The sequence below is a fragment of the Salarias fasciatus genome, chromosome 20 (assembly GCF_902148845.1).
Source record: "Salarias fasciatus chromosome 20, fSalaFa1.1, whole genome shotgun sequence".
Classification (NCBI taxonomy): domain Eukaryota; kingdom Metazoa; phylum Chordata; class Actinopteri; order Blenniiformes; family Blenniidae; genus Salarias; species Salarias fasciatus.
The window spans coordinates 24,014,654-24,029,339 of NC_043764.1; the positions used below are offsets into that span (position 1 = coordinate 24,014,654).

The 14,686-nt window shown below is 47.3% G+C and overlaps 1 protein-coding gene across 4 annotated transcripts in view; it reads right to left on the minus strand.

Moving 5' to 3' along the window:
• rarga (retinoic acid receptor gamma a) overlaps nt 1–14,686 on the minus strand; it is a 42,231-nt gene that overhangs the window by 8,606 nt on the left and 18,939 nt on the right. The window contains exon 1 of one of the 4 annotated variants that reach the window (XM_030119398.1): nt 9,865–10,440. The exons of the other annotated variants lie outside the window; for them this stretch is intronic. Coding sequence (XP_029975258.1) covers nt 9,865–10,009 — 145 coding nt within the window. The 5' untranslated portion in view covers nt 10,010–10,440. Of the gene's footprint in view, nt 1–9,864; nt 10,441–14,686 lie in introns of those variants that run through there. 4 annotated transcript variants of the gene reach the window in all.

The window sequence follows — 14,686 nt, forward strand, 5'->3', positions numbered from 1 at the left end:
CAATAATCCCCCCCCCACACAAACATTACACTGAAAGGTTTCGGCCAGAGTGGGATGTGCAGCACATCATTCGCTACAACCTCATTAGATGTGAAATGTAACTGCACGGGACAGAAATAGCTGTTCGGCTGAAGGTGACTTCAACTAGGTCAATTACATTAAATTCTAGGTCAAGTCAACGGGGCCAATCAACGTCCCTCTAGGATCAACAGATACAGCAGAGGAGAAGAGAGGAAGAAAGGATGAAACGGGAAAACAGGGAACTTTCTGGCAACGCTGAAGCTGCCTGTTGTTCTCTCAACTGGAAAATGGGAGTGTTTCTAATGTATGTGAGCAAAGGCATGACTCTGCAGCTCCTGTTTTGTGTTGCAACACACTACTTTAACTGAGCAGCATATGACATTCTGGCAGCGTAACAACTATTCTTTCACAACAGGACTGCAGATTTTGTCTACGTGACTCGTCGGCGAGTTTGAATCCTCAGTGAGGCAGTGTTTCTGAAGTCGAGCTTTACTGTGAGAGAATGAAAGCAAAGGGCGCTTCTTCCTGAAGAGAGCGCACATACAGACCTGTAGGAATATCTGTAGGCAGAAACATAAATATTTTTTTTTGTGTTAGTGTCATTTTTATGCGAGACTCCAGCCAGTGGTGCTGTTGCTCTACTTCAGTCTCTTTTTCTGCAGCCTATATTTCACTTGCAAATACGGGACTATTTGTAACAGTGCACCAGTGAGCTCTAGTGTTCCCCATTAAAATATCCTCCCGCGGTTCTATCTGTGAGTGTGTGCGCGGCTCATTGTGCTGATTTTTTTTTTTTTTTTCTGTTTGTATTACACAGCAAGCAGGGGCATGCCGAGGCTTTGTCTTCAACTTTACCTTCATTAAACAGGCTGCAAAAAGCTTGCGTGTTCTTGTCGAACACACTGGGCAGTAAAAGAGTGTGAGACTTTGAAGCGGCGTAGGAGAGAGAGGGGCACACAGTAGGGCTCGCTGTGAAAAGAGGGGTGGTCACTGGGCAGACAGTCGTGGCAGAAGGACGGCAGATTGAGAGAGGATGGTGAACAGTGGGCTGGGAGAATTGCTGGCACACTAGGTGGGGGCCTTTGAGGGTGCGCTTGGCCCTCTACACCGCAACAGAGGCTGCCGCGCCGTGGGGCGCGGACACGCCGGCCATCGCCGCACCGAAAGGTTTCCATGAAGAAGTAGGCTTCGTGAAAAGAGGAAAAGAAAGTACCACGCCCATGTCAGTGGTGCCAGCACATGTCACTCTTCTCTCTGCTTCTCTGCCCACATCTTCCTGCCATCACTCGGAGGCTTCTGCTACAAGGTCCCACACAACAGGCGCGTTTCCTTCCTCTTTTCAGTACCAGTGTTTCCGGAGGATCTCCGTCACTGCTTTTGTGGCCACTTCTTTGTGTCCCTCGCTGTTACACCTTCTTGCATGCGCTCTCCCTGAGGTCAAATAATACTGCTACTCTGTGCAAGCTCTGCTGCACACAGTTGAGTCACCTGCAAGCATTCGAGTGGGAGGTCCACACAGTCCCTATTGTGAGAGTTACACAAGCGTCCACAATGGTACGGCTGGAGAAAGAAATAAAGACAGAAACAGTGAAGTGAAACACTGGGAGGAATTTCTGAGTGTGTTGACAAGGAAAAGGGGGAGGTGGGGGGGGGGGGGTGGTGCTTTATTAAAGGTGCTGAGCTGCAGCAACGCCTTTCAACAGCTGTTAGAAAGCTCATTACCTAAGCTCCTACGGACAGACACGCTCACTCGCATGCCTGTAAAGAGGCCCCGCTAAGCAGCCACTCGTTTGAAACAAGGTGTACGTGAAAACATGGGCGCCCACCAGGCTCCAGTTGGAGCGCTGAGTGTATCCCAAAGCTGGCAAGACATTAAGACACAAACACACTCCTCCAGGAATTTTCACCCTCCTGTTAGAACCAGCAGAAAGTCATGAAACACATTCGCGATGAGCACTGTCGATCTGTGGCAGAGGCACATAAGATAAAAAGTTTTCGCTCCCACAGTTGGAAAATGACATTGTGGCAAAGTACACTTACACACACAGCACTCACACCTCTTAATATAAAGTCCCCTCTCCCCCCCCCCAAAAATAAAAAAAAGTGTATGAGCAGAACGGAGCAGGAATGGCAGCAGGTGGGACAAGCTTGTATCCTCGGGGCACATTTAAAAAGTGGAATTACCCTTGCAGTCTGGTGGCGCTCTCAAAACACCCTTTCTTCTTTACAGCACCTCATAAAGGGCCTTTTGATATTTTCTTGATGGAGTCGGCCAAGCCAACATTTGGCAGCAGGAACCCCCCCTTTTCCTGCACCACACAACCCCGTCAAGAAACACACAAGTTGGCTTCAAACGGACAAACTTGTCCAGTAAACTGTGTGTCCCCCGTGAACCCAAGTTTCCTTCAAATGTCCTTGTGTAAGACTTGAGGAAGGAGGTATCAAAAAACGGAGGGGAAAAATATAATATAAAGGAGCTCAGTCAGTAGGCTTTTATGACCGTTGCAGGAAAAATCAGTGAGTTCAAGTGCAGATCTGTGGAAAAAACGTGTGTGTCCCCCCCTCCGTCACCCCACCCATTCCCGCAGTGAGCTCCAGCTGACACTTCATCTGCCTCGCAGAAGACAGGGAGAAACACAGCTCACCTCCAGTGACTGGGGAGTGAACCTAAACCTGGCAATCCGGCACAGGCTTGGGCCATTGATCATGTCAAGAAGACAGGACAAGTCACGGGCAGGCGAGGAAGCAGACAGAGAGCGGAGGCAGGCAGGCAGGCAGGCGAGGTGAGGAGAGAGGAGAGGGGAGAGCAGTCATCGAGGGAAACCCTGAGTCTTTGATCCTTGGGTTGTTTCTCGTCCTCCCAGACTTCCTCTCACCATCTGTAGCCCTGGCTCTCACCTGTCTGTCTCTGGCAAGGCCACTAGAGCTCGTTCAATTGCTATTGCTTCCTCCCCACAACAATAGAAACCTACAAAAGTAGAAGTAGCCGAGCCGAGGCTGCAGCCCCGCTCTGTGAGAGGAAGTGAGGGGAAAGGAGGATAATGTAAACAACAACAGTAGTATTCACTCCAGCACATTGGGGAAGCACCGCAGACTAACACGTGCAAATGCGAACTTCAATTGAATGAAACTCGTACGCCCACAGGTTGTAGTGCACATTTCTCTCTCACTTCACACGTAAATGTGCATGCCAAGCACAGTACGCAAACTTTCCCGTTTGTCTGTCTTGCTGCAGCTCAGATTTATTCAAGCTCTGAAAGCTAAACTATCCACATTTGTTTCAGTTAGATTTATGGATCTGTTACATTAACTTAGTCCTTGTGAAGAACTCTGAAGGCTCATAAAGACAAAAATGTAAGATTAAAAGTACATCCTGTCAACAACAGCAGACCAGTCAAATTTCACTTTGCGGTGCGAGAGAATCGAAGTCCATGTGAGTGACGATTTCTGAAACGCTGGCAATCCCCCAAAACTGGCACAAAGACCTGTTGTAATGTCAGTCTTAGAAGTCACTCTGAGAAACTTCTGCTTTGAGTTGTTTAGTGGTTCATGATGCATATCGAGAGTTTTTCACTTTTGCTTGGCAACCAACCGCCAACAGATTGCCCAACACTGCGTCAGGGTGGCGACGAGCCGCTCAGATCGGCGCCATACACTGAATCATTTCCTCCTGTGGCTGCTTCTAGAGATGTCAGAGAAGGAAACTCCACATAAGGCAAATACATAAAGCAGTAATGTCGCCTTTTCACATTATGACAAATAACCATGACGGGATGACTAATTTATCCTCCAAAAAAAAGTTAGCTGATTCAGTCAGTTGTACAATCAACAGCATGGCATTCAACTGCCCCAAACAAGGCATAAATCACCCACAACGGCCCCTAACTAATTTACTGAAACGTTTCCTGCCTGACTGGTTGCTTCTATGTCTGGTGGTGCGTCTCTATGTCTAATTTGGAAACTGTCAGGTGCTCACACGGAGGAGGAGGAGCTGCTAAATGCAGGCCTAATGACCGGATGGGACAGCCTGCACTCCATCATTCACACAACACGCCACAGTGGAGACACCACTTTAATATGTGCTCGTGTGTTGGCATCAAAATCTAATTTAGCTATTTATTTTTTTTCTCCTGAAAGCCCCTTCTCCCCATAGCTATTAACATACTTTAACTAATGTGTCTTACTTGTATCCGTGCAAGCCAAAAAGCCAGTACAGAGAGAGCATTTTTGTGAGAACGATCAAGAGTGATGAAAGAAAAGATCCATCCATCCCTTCATCCAAGATAAATAAATCCAAAATCAGGCTAAAACAGAAACGGTAAAATAAAATAAACAATCTCCAAAGCAGAAGACTGCTTGTGAAATGTGGACGCATGCGCACAGTGAACAAAAAAAAAAAAAAAAGGAAAAAAGGCATATGGCCTGAGAGTCTTGACAGCAGGATGGAGAGAAACTTGATTACTGACCAGCTGTGAGTAAAGTTGTCAAGATGCAAACATGCAAACACATTCTACTGTTTCCTGCCTTAACCTAATTCCTCCAAATAACCTGCTTTAATGAGCACATACAAACATAAACATGCACACACGCGCTGGTTTTTTTCCGCCGGCATTCATCTTCTCCACTCAACCCTCAACCATCAGCTCGGCACACAGTTACAAGCATTTCAACGCACACACACCTGTTCCTCCTCAGAGATCACACAGGCAAACCATACACGCACCGAAATGGCCATGTGGACAGAAAAACAAATGAACTAATGCAAGTATATACAAATGAACTCATGCATCACTCCCAGAAAGATGGTCATGGCAGTTGCACATCCGCACATCAGCAGAATTTGACTAATGTTCGAGGGAAAACAACGCCAGCGGGCCTCCTTTCCCGCAGTCCTCCCCTCCTTCCTCTCCCGGCTCCTCTTCCATCACTCTCCACCCGTGCGCCCAGATAATGGCTGCACTACACCGGCCGCTCACCACTCCCTGCCAAACATTGTCGGCTGCGTAAACACGACCCATTCACTCACACACGCACACGCAGAGAGAGGACAGTCCGGCTTGTCTGGGTTTCTGGTCCGAGGCCTTCGCTTCTCATAACACCGAGTCCACCCTAGCAACTCTCGAGCCAAGCTGTCAGTCAATAACACGGTGATAACAGAACTGCTCTCCCCACATACAGCTCACACACGGCTCCAGACCGACATGCACATGCCCCTATATATGCCATTAGCAAATATGCATGCACAAGGCGGCATCACATGCTCACCAGCGAGACAATAAAAACCTCTCTCAGGTGTGTGCACCAGCACAGCGCATGCACATTCGCACATGGTTTTCCCAATTGCCCATGCCTTTGTGCAAGGGAAAATGTGTTTGGCAGACACAGGGCTTTTCTCAGTAAACAGCTACAATAGCAGCTGCCATACACGGGTGTTAGGGTGGGCAGCCACGGTTCTTCTGTGACCAGCAAGCTCTTATGAAAGAACTCACAAATGTCCCACATTCTCAGCTCAGCCAGAGTTTATACAGAGAGGCATGCGGCTGGCTTTAAATGCCTCATTCGCAGCCACTTTGAATGCGTTGGTGATCGGGATTCCTCGCAGGATTTTAGACAACTTGTCAAATACGAGCAAAGAACTTCACTCAGAAGGAGAGGGAAAACGCACACAGCCAGACTGAGGGGACAGATTCAGTCTCTGCATGGCGGCTGATGAGTTTTATTTACAGTGGTGTGACTGACGCTGCTGAGGGGCTATAAACTGCTATTAGAGCTGAGCTGGATTCCAACACGGGCTTGAGGAATCCAGGCTGGCACATTGTCTGTCTTTGGATTTGACACAGCAGTCTGGGTGCCCAATGTCCGCCAAACAGACATGTAAACACTGCATACATTGAGATATAGGAGTTCAGCTACAGATTCCACACACGCAGGCTCTAGCTGACACTCTTTTTCGAACGCATAAGCAAAACCACACATGAAAGGAGGCTTGTGGAAAAAAAAGTTTAAGCAACTGCTAGGACTGAATCTGTTTATTTATAGTCAGCACCACCTTTTAATGGGTTCAGCTATTCCTGCAGGGCTGAGAGAGATCTGTGAACAAGGTGCTGTGATACTGCACACAAGTAGGTCTTATACTGGAAATACAAACCTGTAATGTCTAATTTCCTATGATATATTACAACTTTCCACTGTGACCAAGCTTTCCTTTGCATGGGAGGCCTGAACAAGGAAGCTGTCATAACAAAGCACAGGATGACTTAAAGTAGTTCAATTCCACAATAAAAATAAGTTTTAGGTTTTCTAGCTTGAGATGAATTCACAACAAAGATGCAGAGTAAGGAAAGGCAGTTTCAAACAACGTTCGATAGTCAGTATAATATAAAACTAACAAGATAACTCTGGCACTGATGCAATGTCATATACTTAATATATCTAACATTAGGAATTTGCTTCTTTCACATACATAGGGATAATAAAACTAACCAAAAAAGGCTGTCAGCACTAACAAAAAATATTATACCATGCATTCAGTATTTAGATAGTATTTAGAAAAAAAAAACAAATTTTGCACTCAATAATTACATTGTAAAACACTACAATGCTGTTTTAACTGTATTCTTCTAATAAGTCAAACAACTATTGCAGTTTGAAATTAAAAAGCCAGAATTCGACCAGTCTTTTGCTTTGCTGCCTCACTTTTTCTTTGAAACACTGCCTTTAGTTGCTCTGTTGAGTGAAAAGTGAAGGTTATTCCCTCAGTCATATCAATTACGTCTCAATGACCTTGGACCAGCTCAAGCTTTTAAACTTCAGCACACATTGTTTTGACATTATCTCCAAACGATCAACAAGATTTATACCTATATGACACAAAAAACAATTTCTCATTAGAACGGCAACCGTGGCGCTGTAGGTCTCCTTCATTCTCTCACATACGCACCACCCTCTAAGCAAGATACCACTATCTATTCCCAGTCCTGCCCCCTCAGGCATTCTAATCTTTTAATTGAATCTTTTGTAATTATAATGAAATAACTGCGGACTTCTATCAGGGAGAAAATGATCGGGCCAGAATGTGCCAGCGGTCACAGGAAGCTCTTAATTCTCTGCCAATGCTGTAGAGATCTATACCCCCATTTCAATTAGCTCCTCAATTCACATTTGAACAGCACATTAAAGGAAAACAAAGAGGCGTGTGTCCCTGTGTGCGTGTGTGTGTGTGTGTGTGTGTGTGTGTGTGTGTGTGAGACACCACACATATAGTGACAAATTACTCCGGCAATCTGTTACTGTGATGTCAGGCTCTTGTGTGTATCGCATGCGAACATCGCAATTGATATCCAAACTGGGTTCAAAAACCTAGAGCTACCAGTGTGTTTGGGTGAGAAAAACACACTTTTCCCTTCTTGTGACCCTAGAGAACTGCTAATTGTAATTGCCTCATTTTTCTAAGCAAATGAACATTGACAGAGAGGGGATTGGTCTGCACAGGCTCTCTCAAATGGCTTCCTTGGCCGTTGACTAATTCAGTTCTCATTGACGTATGACTAAATCAGTGTCCATTACCCTTACGTGTAGGGCAGCTCAGATGTATACCCGCACCGTGGCATAAGGCACTTAAGAGCATTACACAAGCCAAGCTGGTTGAAAGGGGTCTCCTTTTCAGCAAGCTGACAAGGCCGCCACACATGCAGGAGATCCGACATTGGCCAGGCTGTAGCCTCTCACTAACCTCTGACATTGAGGTCTCCCACTGGTGAACAAAAAACAGGAAAACTGACCACACACTTTTAAGTCCTCCGATTGTCCCTGGCTAACGGCCAGCAGAAGTGACACTTATCACCGCAGGAGATTTACTGCCGAGACAATAGGATACACTCATTTGGTGGCAGATCCAGGGGGACAAACATTGGTTTTGTTGCTTTTTTTCACATTTTACCTCAGGAAAATAAACACCGAAAGTGTAAATTTACCATTAAAAAACATTTGCCCTTGGTAACGTATTGTCAAATATTGTGCCGGGGCCGGGCGACTCTCTTTGCGAACACACTGGTTATTTTAGCGTGCGCTGCTTGTGTGAGTGTGGCATCAGAAGCCAGACAGGTCTCTCTGCTGTGCAGCTGGGCAGGCCTAATGAGACATCAGACTCAAACATCAATTCATCAGCTTCATTGATGAGGACAATGAGGGGCAACTGCTTCAGCAAAGAGAGGCACGACGGCTCCTCGTGCGGGGATAGGGTGGCCTTGTTTACAAAGGTTATTGGGCACAGAGGGCTTGAAACAGTACACCACACCGGCCTCCACTTCGCTCTGCTCTGCTAGTCCCGGCTCCCGCACCCTCAGGGCAGCTTCTCTGGCCTTTTTCTTTTTTCTTTTTAAATTCTTTGATTTTCAGGAACAAAGGCTAAAATGAAAAATGTACTCCTGGAATCCAGGGGCCTATTTTTTTTGAATGTGTGCACGTGTGTGAATGGGTTAAAAGGAAAGGCCATAGAGGTCTGATTGATTAAATAAACAAATCTCATCTTGTTATCATCAGGGCTCCCCTAGCTAAGCAGAGCAGCAGGCTGGGCTGGCTGGAGTCCCCTCTGGCCTCAGCCTTCACTGACAGGGCATCTGTCTTCATTAAAGCTCAGCCAGTGTGCATGACGGCCACTGAAATGCTGGTGTCTTCACGATTAATGAAGACAGATGACTCCCCCCCAAGAGGCAGCAAAGAGGAACAAAAAGCAGGAGGATGAACAAACAAAAAAATAGAAAATATGTCTCGGCCAATCTCAAACGGCTCCCCCAAACACACAGTGAGGATGATCGTCGGATCGCCCGTCTCACAGTGTTGATTGTTTTTCCACTGTCATATCTGGCTTTGCTCCGTCCACACTTCTCCCACCATACTATGCTCTCTCTCTCTCACACACACACACCCCCACTCCTTTTCCACTCTCACACACTCTCTCACAGCAGTAGCAGCCCCCTGGAAGTGTATGGAAATTGACCCCAGTTGTTGTTAGAGTCAGAGCCTTGTCTGAAGTCAGAGGCAAAAGAAGGGAGAGAAAAAAAATGAGGTTGACAGAGAAAAAGAGCAAAAGAGAGAAGAAAAGCTGGCCCTGAGCTTTCCCAAGACTTTTCAGTCATCCATTTATTCAGTAAATACTTCATGTACTTATTAATGCACGGCTGTTCGACTCAAGAGGAATATCATTATCTTAGTATCCAGAAGCTTAAATAAACATCTGACTTATGGAGGCTGAAGCAGGTTTCACAAAAACCTGACCACGTTTGGCATTCAGCTTTCGTGATTATTACAACAGAATCAAACTTCCCACACATTCTGCCAATCGAACGTGTCATGGGTTTTCACTTCCTGTCACTCATCGAGCCTTTTCCTCTTTCTGGTAGGCAGCACCTGGTGGCAAGGTCAAACCTCAGGTGGCTCACATTGTCACTGAAACTTGATTCCATAAGCTCACAAACACACACACGCACACACGCACACGCACACGCACACACACACACACACACACACACACACACACACACACACACACACACACACACACACACACACACACACACACACACACACACACACACACACACACACTATCATAGCAGAGCTTCTTTCAGATGGCTGAGCAGAGAGAGAGGAGACTGTCTGTCCCAGGCTTTTCCTGTGCTGTTCTCTAGCCCCTGACAGCAGCCCCCTTGGCCGAGCCCTGAGGGGTAAACAAGCCAGCAGAGAGGGAGGGAAAGAGAGAGGGAGACAGAGAGACACAGAGAGACAGAGAGAGAGAGAGAGATGATTGTGTCATACAAGAAATCCAAACAGGATGCCACTTACATTGCAGGCTGGCACTGCCTGTCCAGGCGAAGGGGTCCAGCCCCGCAAAGAAGGGGCTTGCCTTGCGCAGCATGCACGCACCGCGGCTGGTGACATCATAGAGCTGGCGGGGGCCCATTCCCAGAGCCTCCATACAGTCGAACATGGTACCCCCCCACCCTCTGCAGAAATCACTACGAGCTGTGCGTCCTGCCTGCGTCCTGCCCCGCTTCCTCCGCTCACGTCACTGCTGCTGAGGCAGTGACAACAACACAGTGGCAACAGCAGCAGCAGCAACAGCTATCAGGATTCGCTCCCTTTCCTTCCCTCCCTTCACACTTATCTCTCGCTGTCACTCTCTCTGCTGTCCTTTCCTGCCGACGCCGGAGTTTCCCCTCTTCCCCTCTCAGCTGGAATGCAGATCTGATTCCTGCTTGGCTGAGCTGAGCTGAGCCGGGCTGAGCTGAGCGTGACTCTCACTCGCTACCTCTCCCCCTGCCCTTGAGTTAGCTGCTCCCTGTCTGCTGTAACAGACCTAAATAACAGCCTCTCACAGCTCTCGTTGAGCCCCAGACACGGCGGAGCGAACCAACTGCCTCGGCATGACGCTCCGAGAGGGGGTGGAGAGAAAGGGAGAGAATGCCAGAGAGGGAGGGATAGAGAGAGAGCGAGAGGAACCCAGGAGGGAGGGGGGAGGCAGGGCGAGGGGGCCGTCCAGCAGAGCCTGCTCTGGAGGAAGAAGTGATTGGGTTAGAGGACAAAACTTTATTCTCATTCCTCTTGCGCGTTTTTTTGTTTTTTTTTCTGCCCTGTTTTTCGTGTTTCATATTTCAGCCCCGAATGCAAACAAACACAGCCGCCTCCCGCCTCCCATCATCTCTCCCATTCAGATCTGGTCCCTGTCTCTGTCGGTCTTCACGCCGCACCTCCCCCTGTTCCCTGCAGTAAATATGAGCCCCTTCCCCTCCCTCCTCTGAGCCCCCGTCTCTAATCATAACCATATTAAAGTCCAGCCACTGGCCGGGTGTGTATGTGAGTGTGTGAGTAAGTGTGTGTGTATGTGTGTATCAGAAAGAGAGCCAGAGACAGAGAGGGAGAGAAAGAAAGAACATTGTGCTGCGGTTGAACCCAGAAACCAGATGCCAGGGCAAATCCCTCCCTCCTCTCTGTCTGTTTGAGGGAACAGAGGATGGGCAGTTCTTTTCTGCTTCTCCCTCTGGAAGTGCTTTAACAGTGATGAATGAGGGCTGCCTTGCTCAATCCCTGCAGCGTTTTCACACAGACAAAATATCCCCCCAATATACAAACACACCATGTGCTGGACACACTTCACACAGGTTCACTTGACCTTGTTTGTGATTTATATTTGGATAAACCCGTGCAAAGAAATACACAGAGAGATGGAAGGAAGCAGTCGGGCTGCACAACTGCAACGATTTCAGAGGCATCTCGATGCCAGCACGTTCAGTAGATCCCCTCATCAACGTGAACTCTCATTTAGTCTTCTTCAACAGCGGCTGTTCTGTGTATTGATAGAAAACAATTCAATTTAAAAATAGCAGTGCCCTCACAGTGACAGTAAATCAAAAGGAAATCAATAGGTGGTCTGCGGTCAATAAAAAAGCCTGTCACTGGTCCTAACTGTTGCACAGCAGACGGATAGACTCTGGCTGGGCTAAAGCAAACAGCCCGATACAATGGGAGATATATGATAATAGAATGGCTTTAGTCTGTGAGCTCTGCACATTCATCTCCCCCTGTCAAACCAGTACAAGTGGTACAGCCCAGCAGGCAAAAAAGACACCATTTCCTGTCAATCTGTGCTGCTGGCTACGCTCTCCATAAACACACGGTGCCCTGCCTCCTCCCTCCTCCCTCCTCCGCCGTCTAACACTTCACTCTTTTTCCTGTCTCGTGAAAGAAACCATGCTTTCACGTTTCTGGCTGCTCTGAATGATTTTCATTACAATGTTTATTGACCTGAAAACTTTTCCTCCACTTGATACCTCTTGATTATTTTTTCAAGCTGGCATGCAAACACGCCTTGGAGAGCGAACACACACACACACACGCACGCCCATGCGTGCGCGCGCACACACACACACACACACACACACACACACACACACACACACACACACACACACACACACACACACACACACACACACACACACACTTAATAGCTCTTTTGTTGCATCAAACAGTAAACAACATCAGTAGTTTTTATGTGTTTCTTCATACAGCTGTCAGGTCATAAAGAGGAAGCTTTATGACAGCCAGAATAGGACACTGGCTGGATTACAAACTGTTATCTACCAGGGATGCCATTGCTAATTGTGTGTTGCTAAAAAAAAAAAAAAAAAAAAAGAAGAAAAGAGAAAAAAACTTTTCTGTTTGTATCTCTCCACCCATGTATGTGATAAATTCCCCCCAAAAAAACATTCTCCTCTGGATGCATTTCAGATTAAATCATCACTGCCCGGAGTCACGTTTTTATGATCCACCAGCATTCTTCTCACACTCGTCTTTCGTCTCCTTCCTGTCTTTTTTTTCCTGCTCGCTGCTCTTTTTCATACAGCATCCTGGAAACTAAAAACTGGCTAATCCCCCGGTGCTCAAATGTACTATGTAACATCGGCGGTGTTTGCCAGGGCCGCTCTCTGGCCCGGGCGAGCAGCAGAGCAGTCAATTTATAATATCATGTGCTCACACTTGAAACTCCTTTGTTTTTCGAGATTTATGGACCCTATCCGATTCCCCTGGTTTTGACATTTCTTTTTTACTGTGTTTGAGACTATAACTCAGACCACTAACCCCAGGTTCTGCACATATTGGCAGGCAGCACTGCGAGCTGTGACTCTTCCAGGGCTTCACAGGGTTTTGCAGAGTTGAGTTTAGTCATCTAATCTACACATACTCTATACTCCGGCTGACCCAGGCTGGTCCCAGCCTCCCCTCCCTCCTCTCCCCCCTCCCCTTCCTTCCCCAGCCAGAGAGGTTGAACTCCAGAAGAAACCCCCACTGGGCCACTAACTTTCCCCCCAAACTTATCCTGCCCTCCCTCGTTCTCTGGCTCACAAGTCTCTCCATCGGTCTCCCTAATTCTCCCCACCACCCCACCCCCTGTTTCTGCAAATACTCTCCCCATTTCATCAAGTTCCCTATGGCCATTTTTTCCTGACTGCGTGATTTGTTTTAGTTGACAAAGTTCTCTGCTTTTGTTTCTGGTTTTGGAAGCGTTTCATTTTCGGTGGCTGCCAGCTCACTGGTCACTCTGCGTCGACTTCTGCTTTCAATCACGGCGAACTTCACGGGATTGGACACAAAATTTTAGCACAATCAAAATGTTTTAACTTTTCCCCACTGATAAGGTTTTATAATCATGTCTCAAGCCTTTTATTGACAGCTGGACAAAGTCTGCCAGAAGCACCATGTGGGCCGGAGCTCATGAAAATGATTCTTTACTACCGTCTGACACTCCGATGCCGATTACAGATAAGACATATACAACACATTGTTGCCACTTCCTCTGTGTACACTCATGCAGGTTCCAGCCGAGCCGTCAACAGCGCAGCAGTGTGTGAGGTAATAAAGACGAGCCTTTGAGCTGAAATGCAGCACGGTGATTCTGAAAGGAATGTGGAGCTTTTCCATTTCTGATGTGAGCATGTGTGCAGTGTGTGGACATGCCGAAACAGATTGTCGGCGATGATAGAGACACTGAACACCAGCCCAGAGGACACCCTCCCACTACAGACAGATTCAGGTTACGCAGAGCATACACACACACTCAAAAAAACAACATATCCTTTAAACGTCGGTTCTTCTGCTCCAGTCAGTAACATAGATAACAACACAAAAAATGCAGCTAAAACTAAATCTTATGTTTGATGGTTAAAAAAAAAAAAAAAAAAAAAAAAAAAAAAAGCTAAAATGATTTATAGAGTTCCTAACAAAAACAAAGCACAACTCCAGCGTCTTCTTTTCCTTCGCTCATGGCGTTACATTAACTGCTCCACCGGCCGAAAGTTTGACATGTTCACCTCTGACATGAGGCGTAATCTTATCCAGTCATCTGGCGCTCTCTCGCAGCACATGTCTGCAAGATACCTGATGTGTCACCAAGGAGACATGTGCTGAAAGTAAAGCACCACTTTCGAGAGAGCGCCCTGCCTGACGGCGGTCATGTTCACCTCTGTTCCCATGCCGGTCCCCACGACGGCCGAACAGAGCTACTTTTCAGGCTGCTATCAGCTTTGGCCATCTTTCAGCAAAGTCTTTTTCGCTCTCTGTCTCCGACTCTCCTTCTATCTACGCTGTCATGACATTTTGCTACCCGTGTTTTGCAAGTCGAGGGGCGGGGGGGAGACTTCTTTTAGTTGTTGGGCCAAAACCACAAAACCCGGGTAACTGGAAGACCTGCCCTGCGCCGATGCGCCCTCCCACGGCCGGCCAAAAACCCAGCCTCTCTTTCTCGCCATTGCGCGCTTTTCGTCTCGCACGTGCCCAGAAAACAGAAAACACACCCCTCCCATTTTTAATAGTAGCCTCTTTATCTTCATCTGTCATTGTGACAGAGCGGCGGTACACAGAGCCGTGGCCTCTGCCTCACCGCCGAGCGCTGCAAACGCTTCATATAGCAAAAGTTTCCAGTACTTAAGTCAAATTGGCTCCAACTCTCAGAGAGGGATAAGATGAGGAAATCCAAAGGCGATGGCTGAGAAGGGGGAAAAAAAAAGAGGAGAGAACAAGATGAGAGCAAAGAGCTGAAAAAAAGTGCACGAGCCAACAGGGTTTAGGTGGAAATCGTCAGAGGGGCAGATACTCTCCTCACTATCAT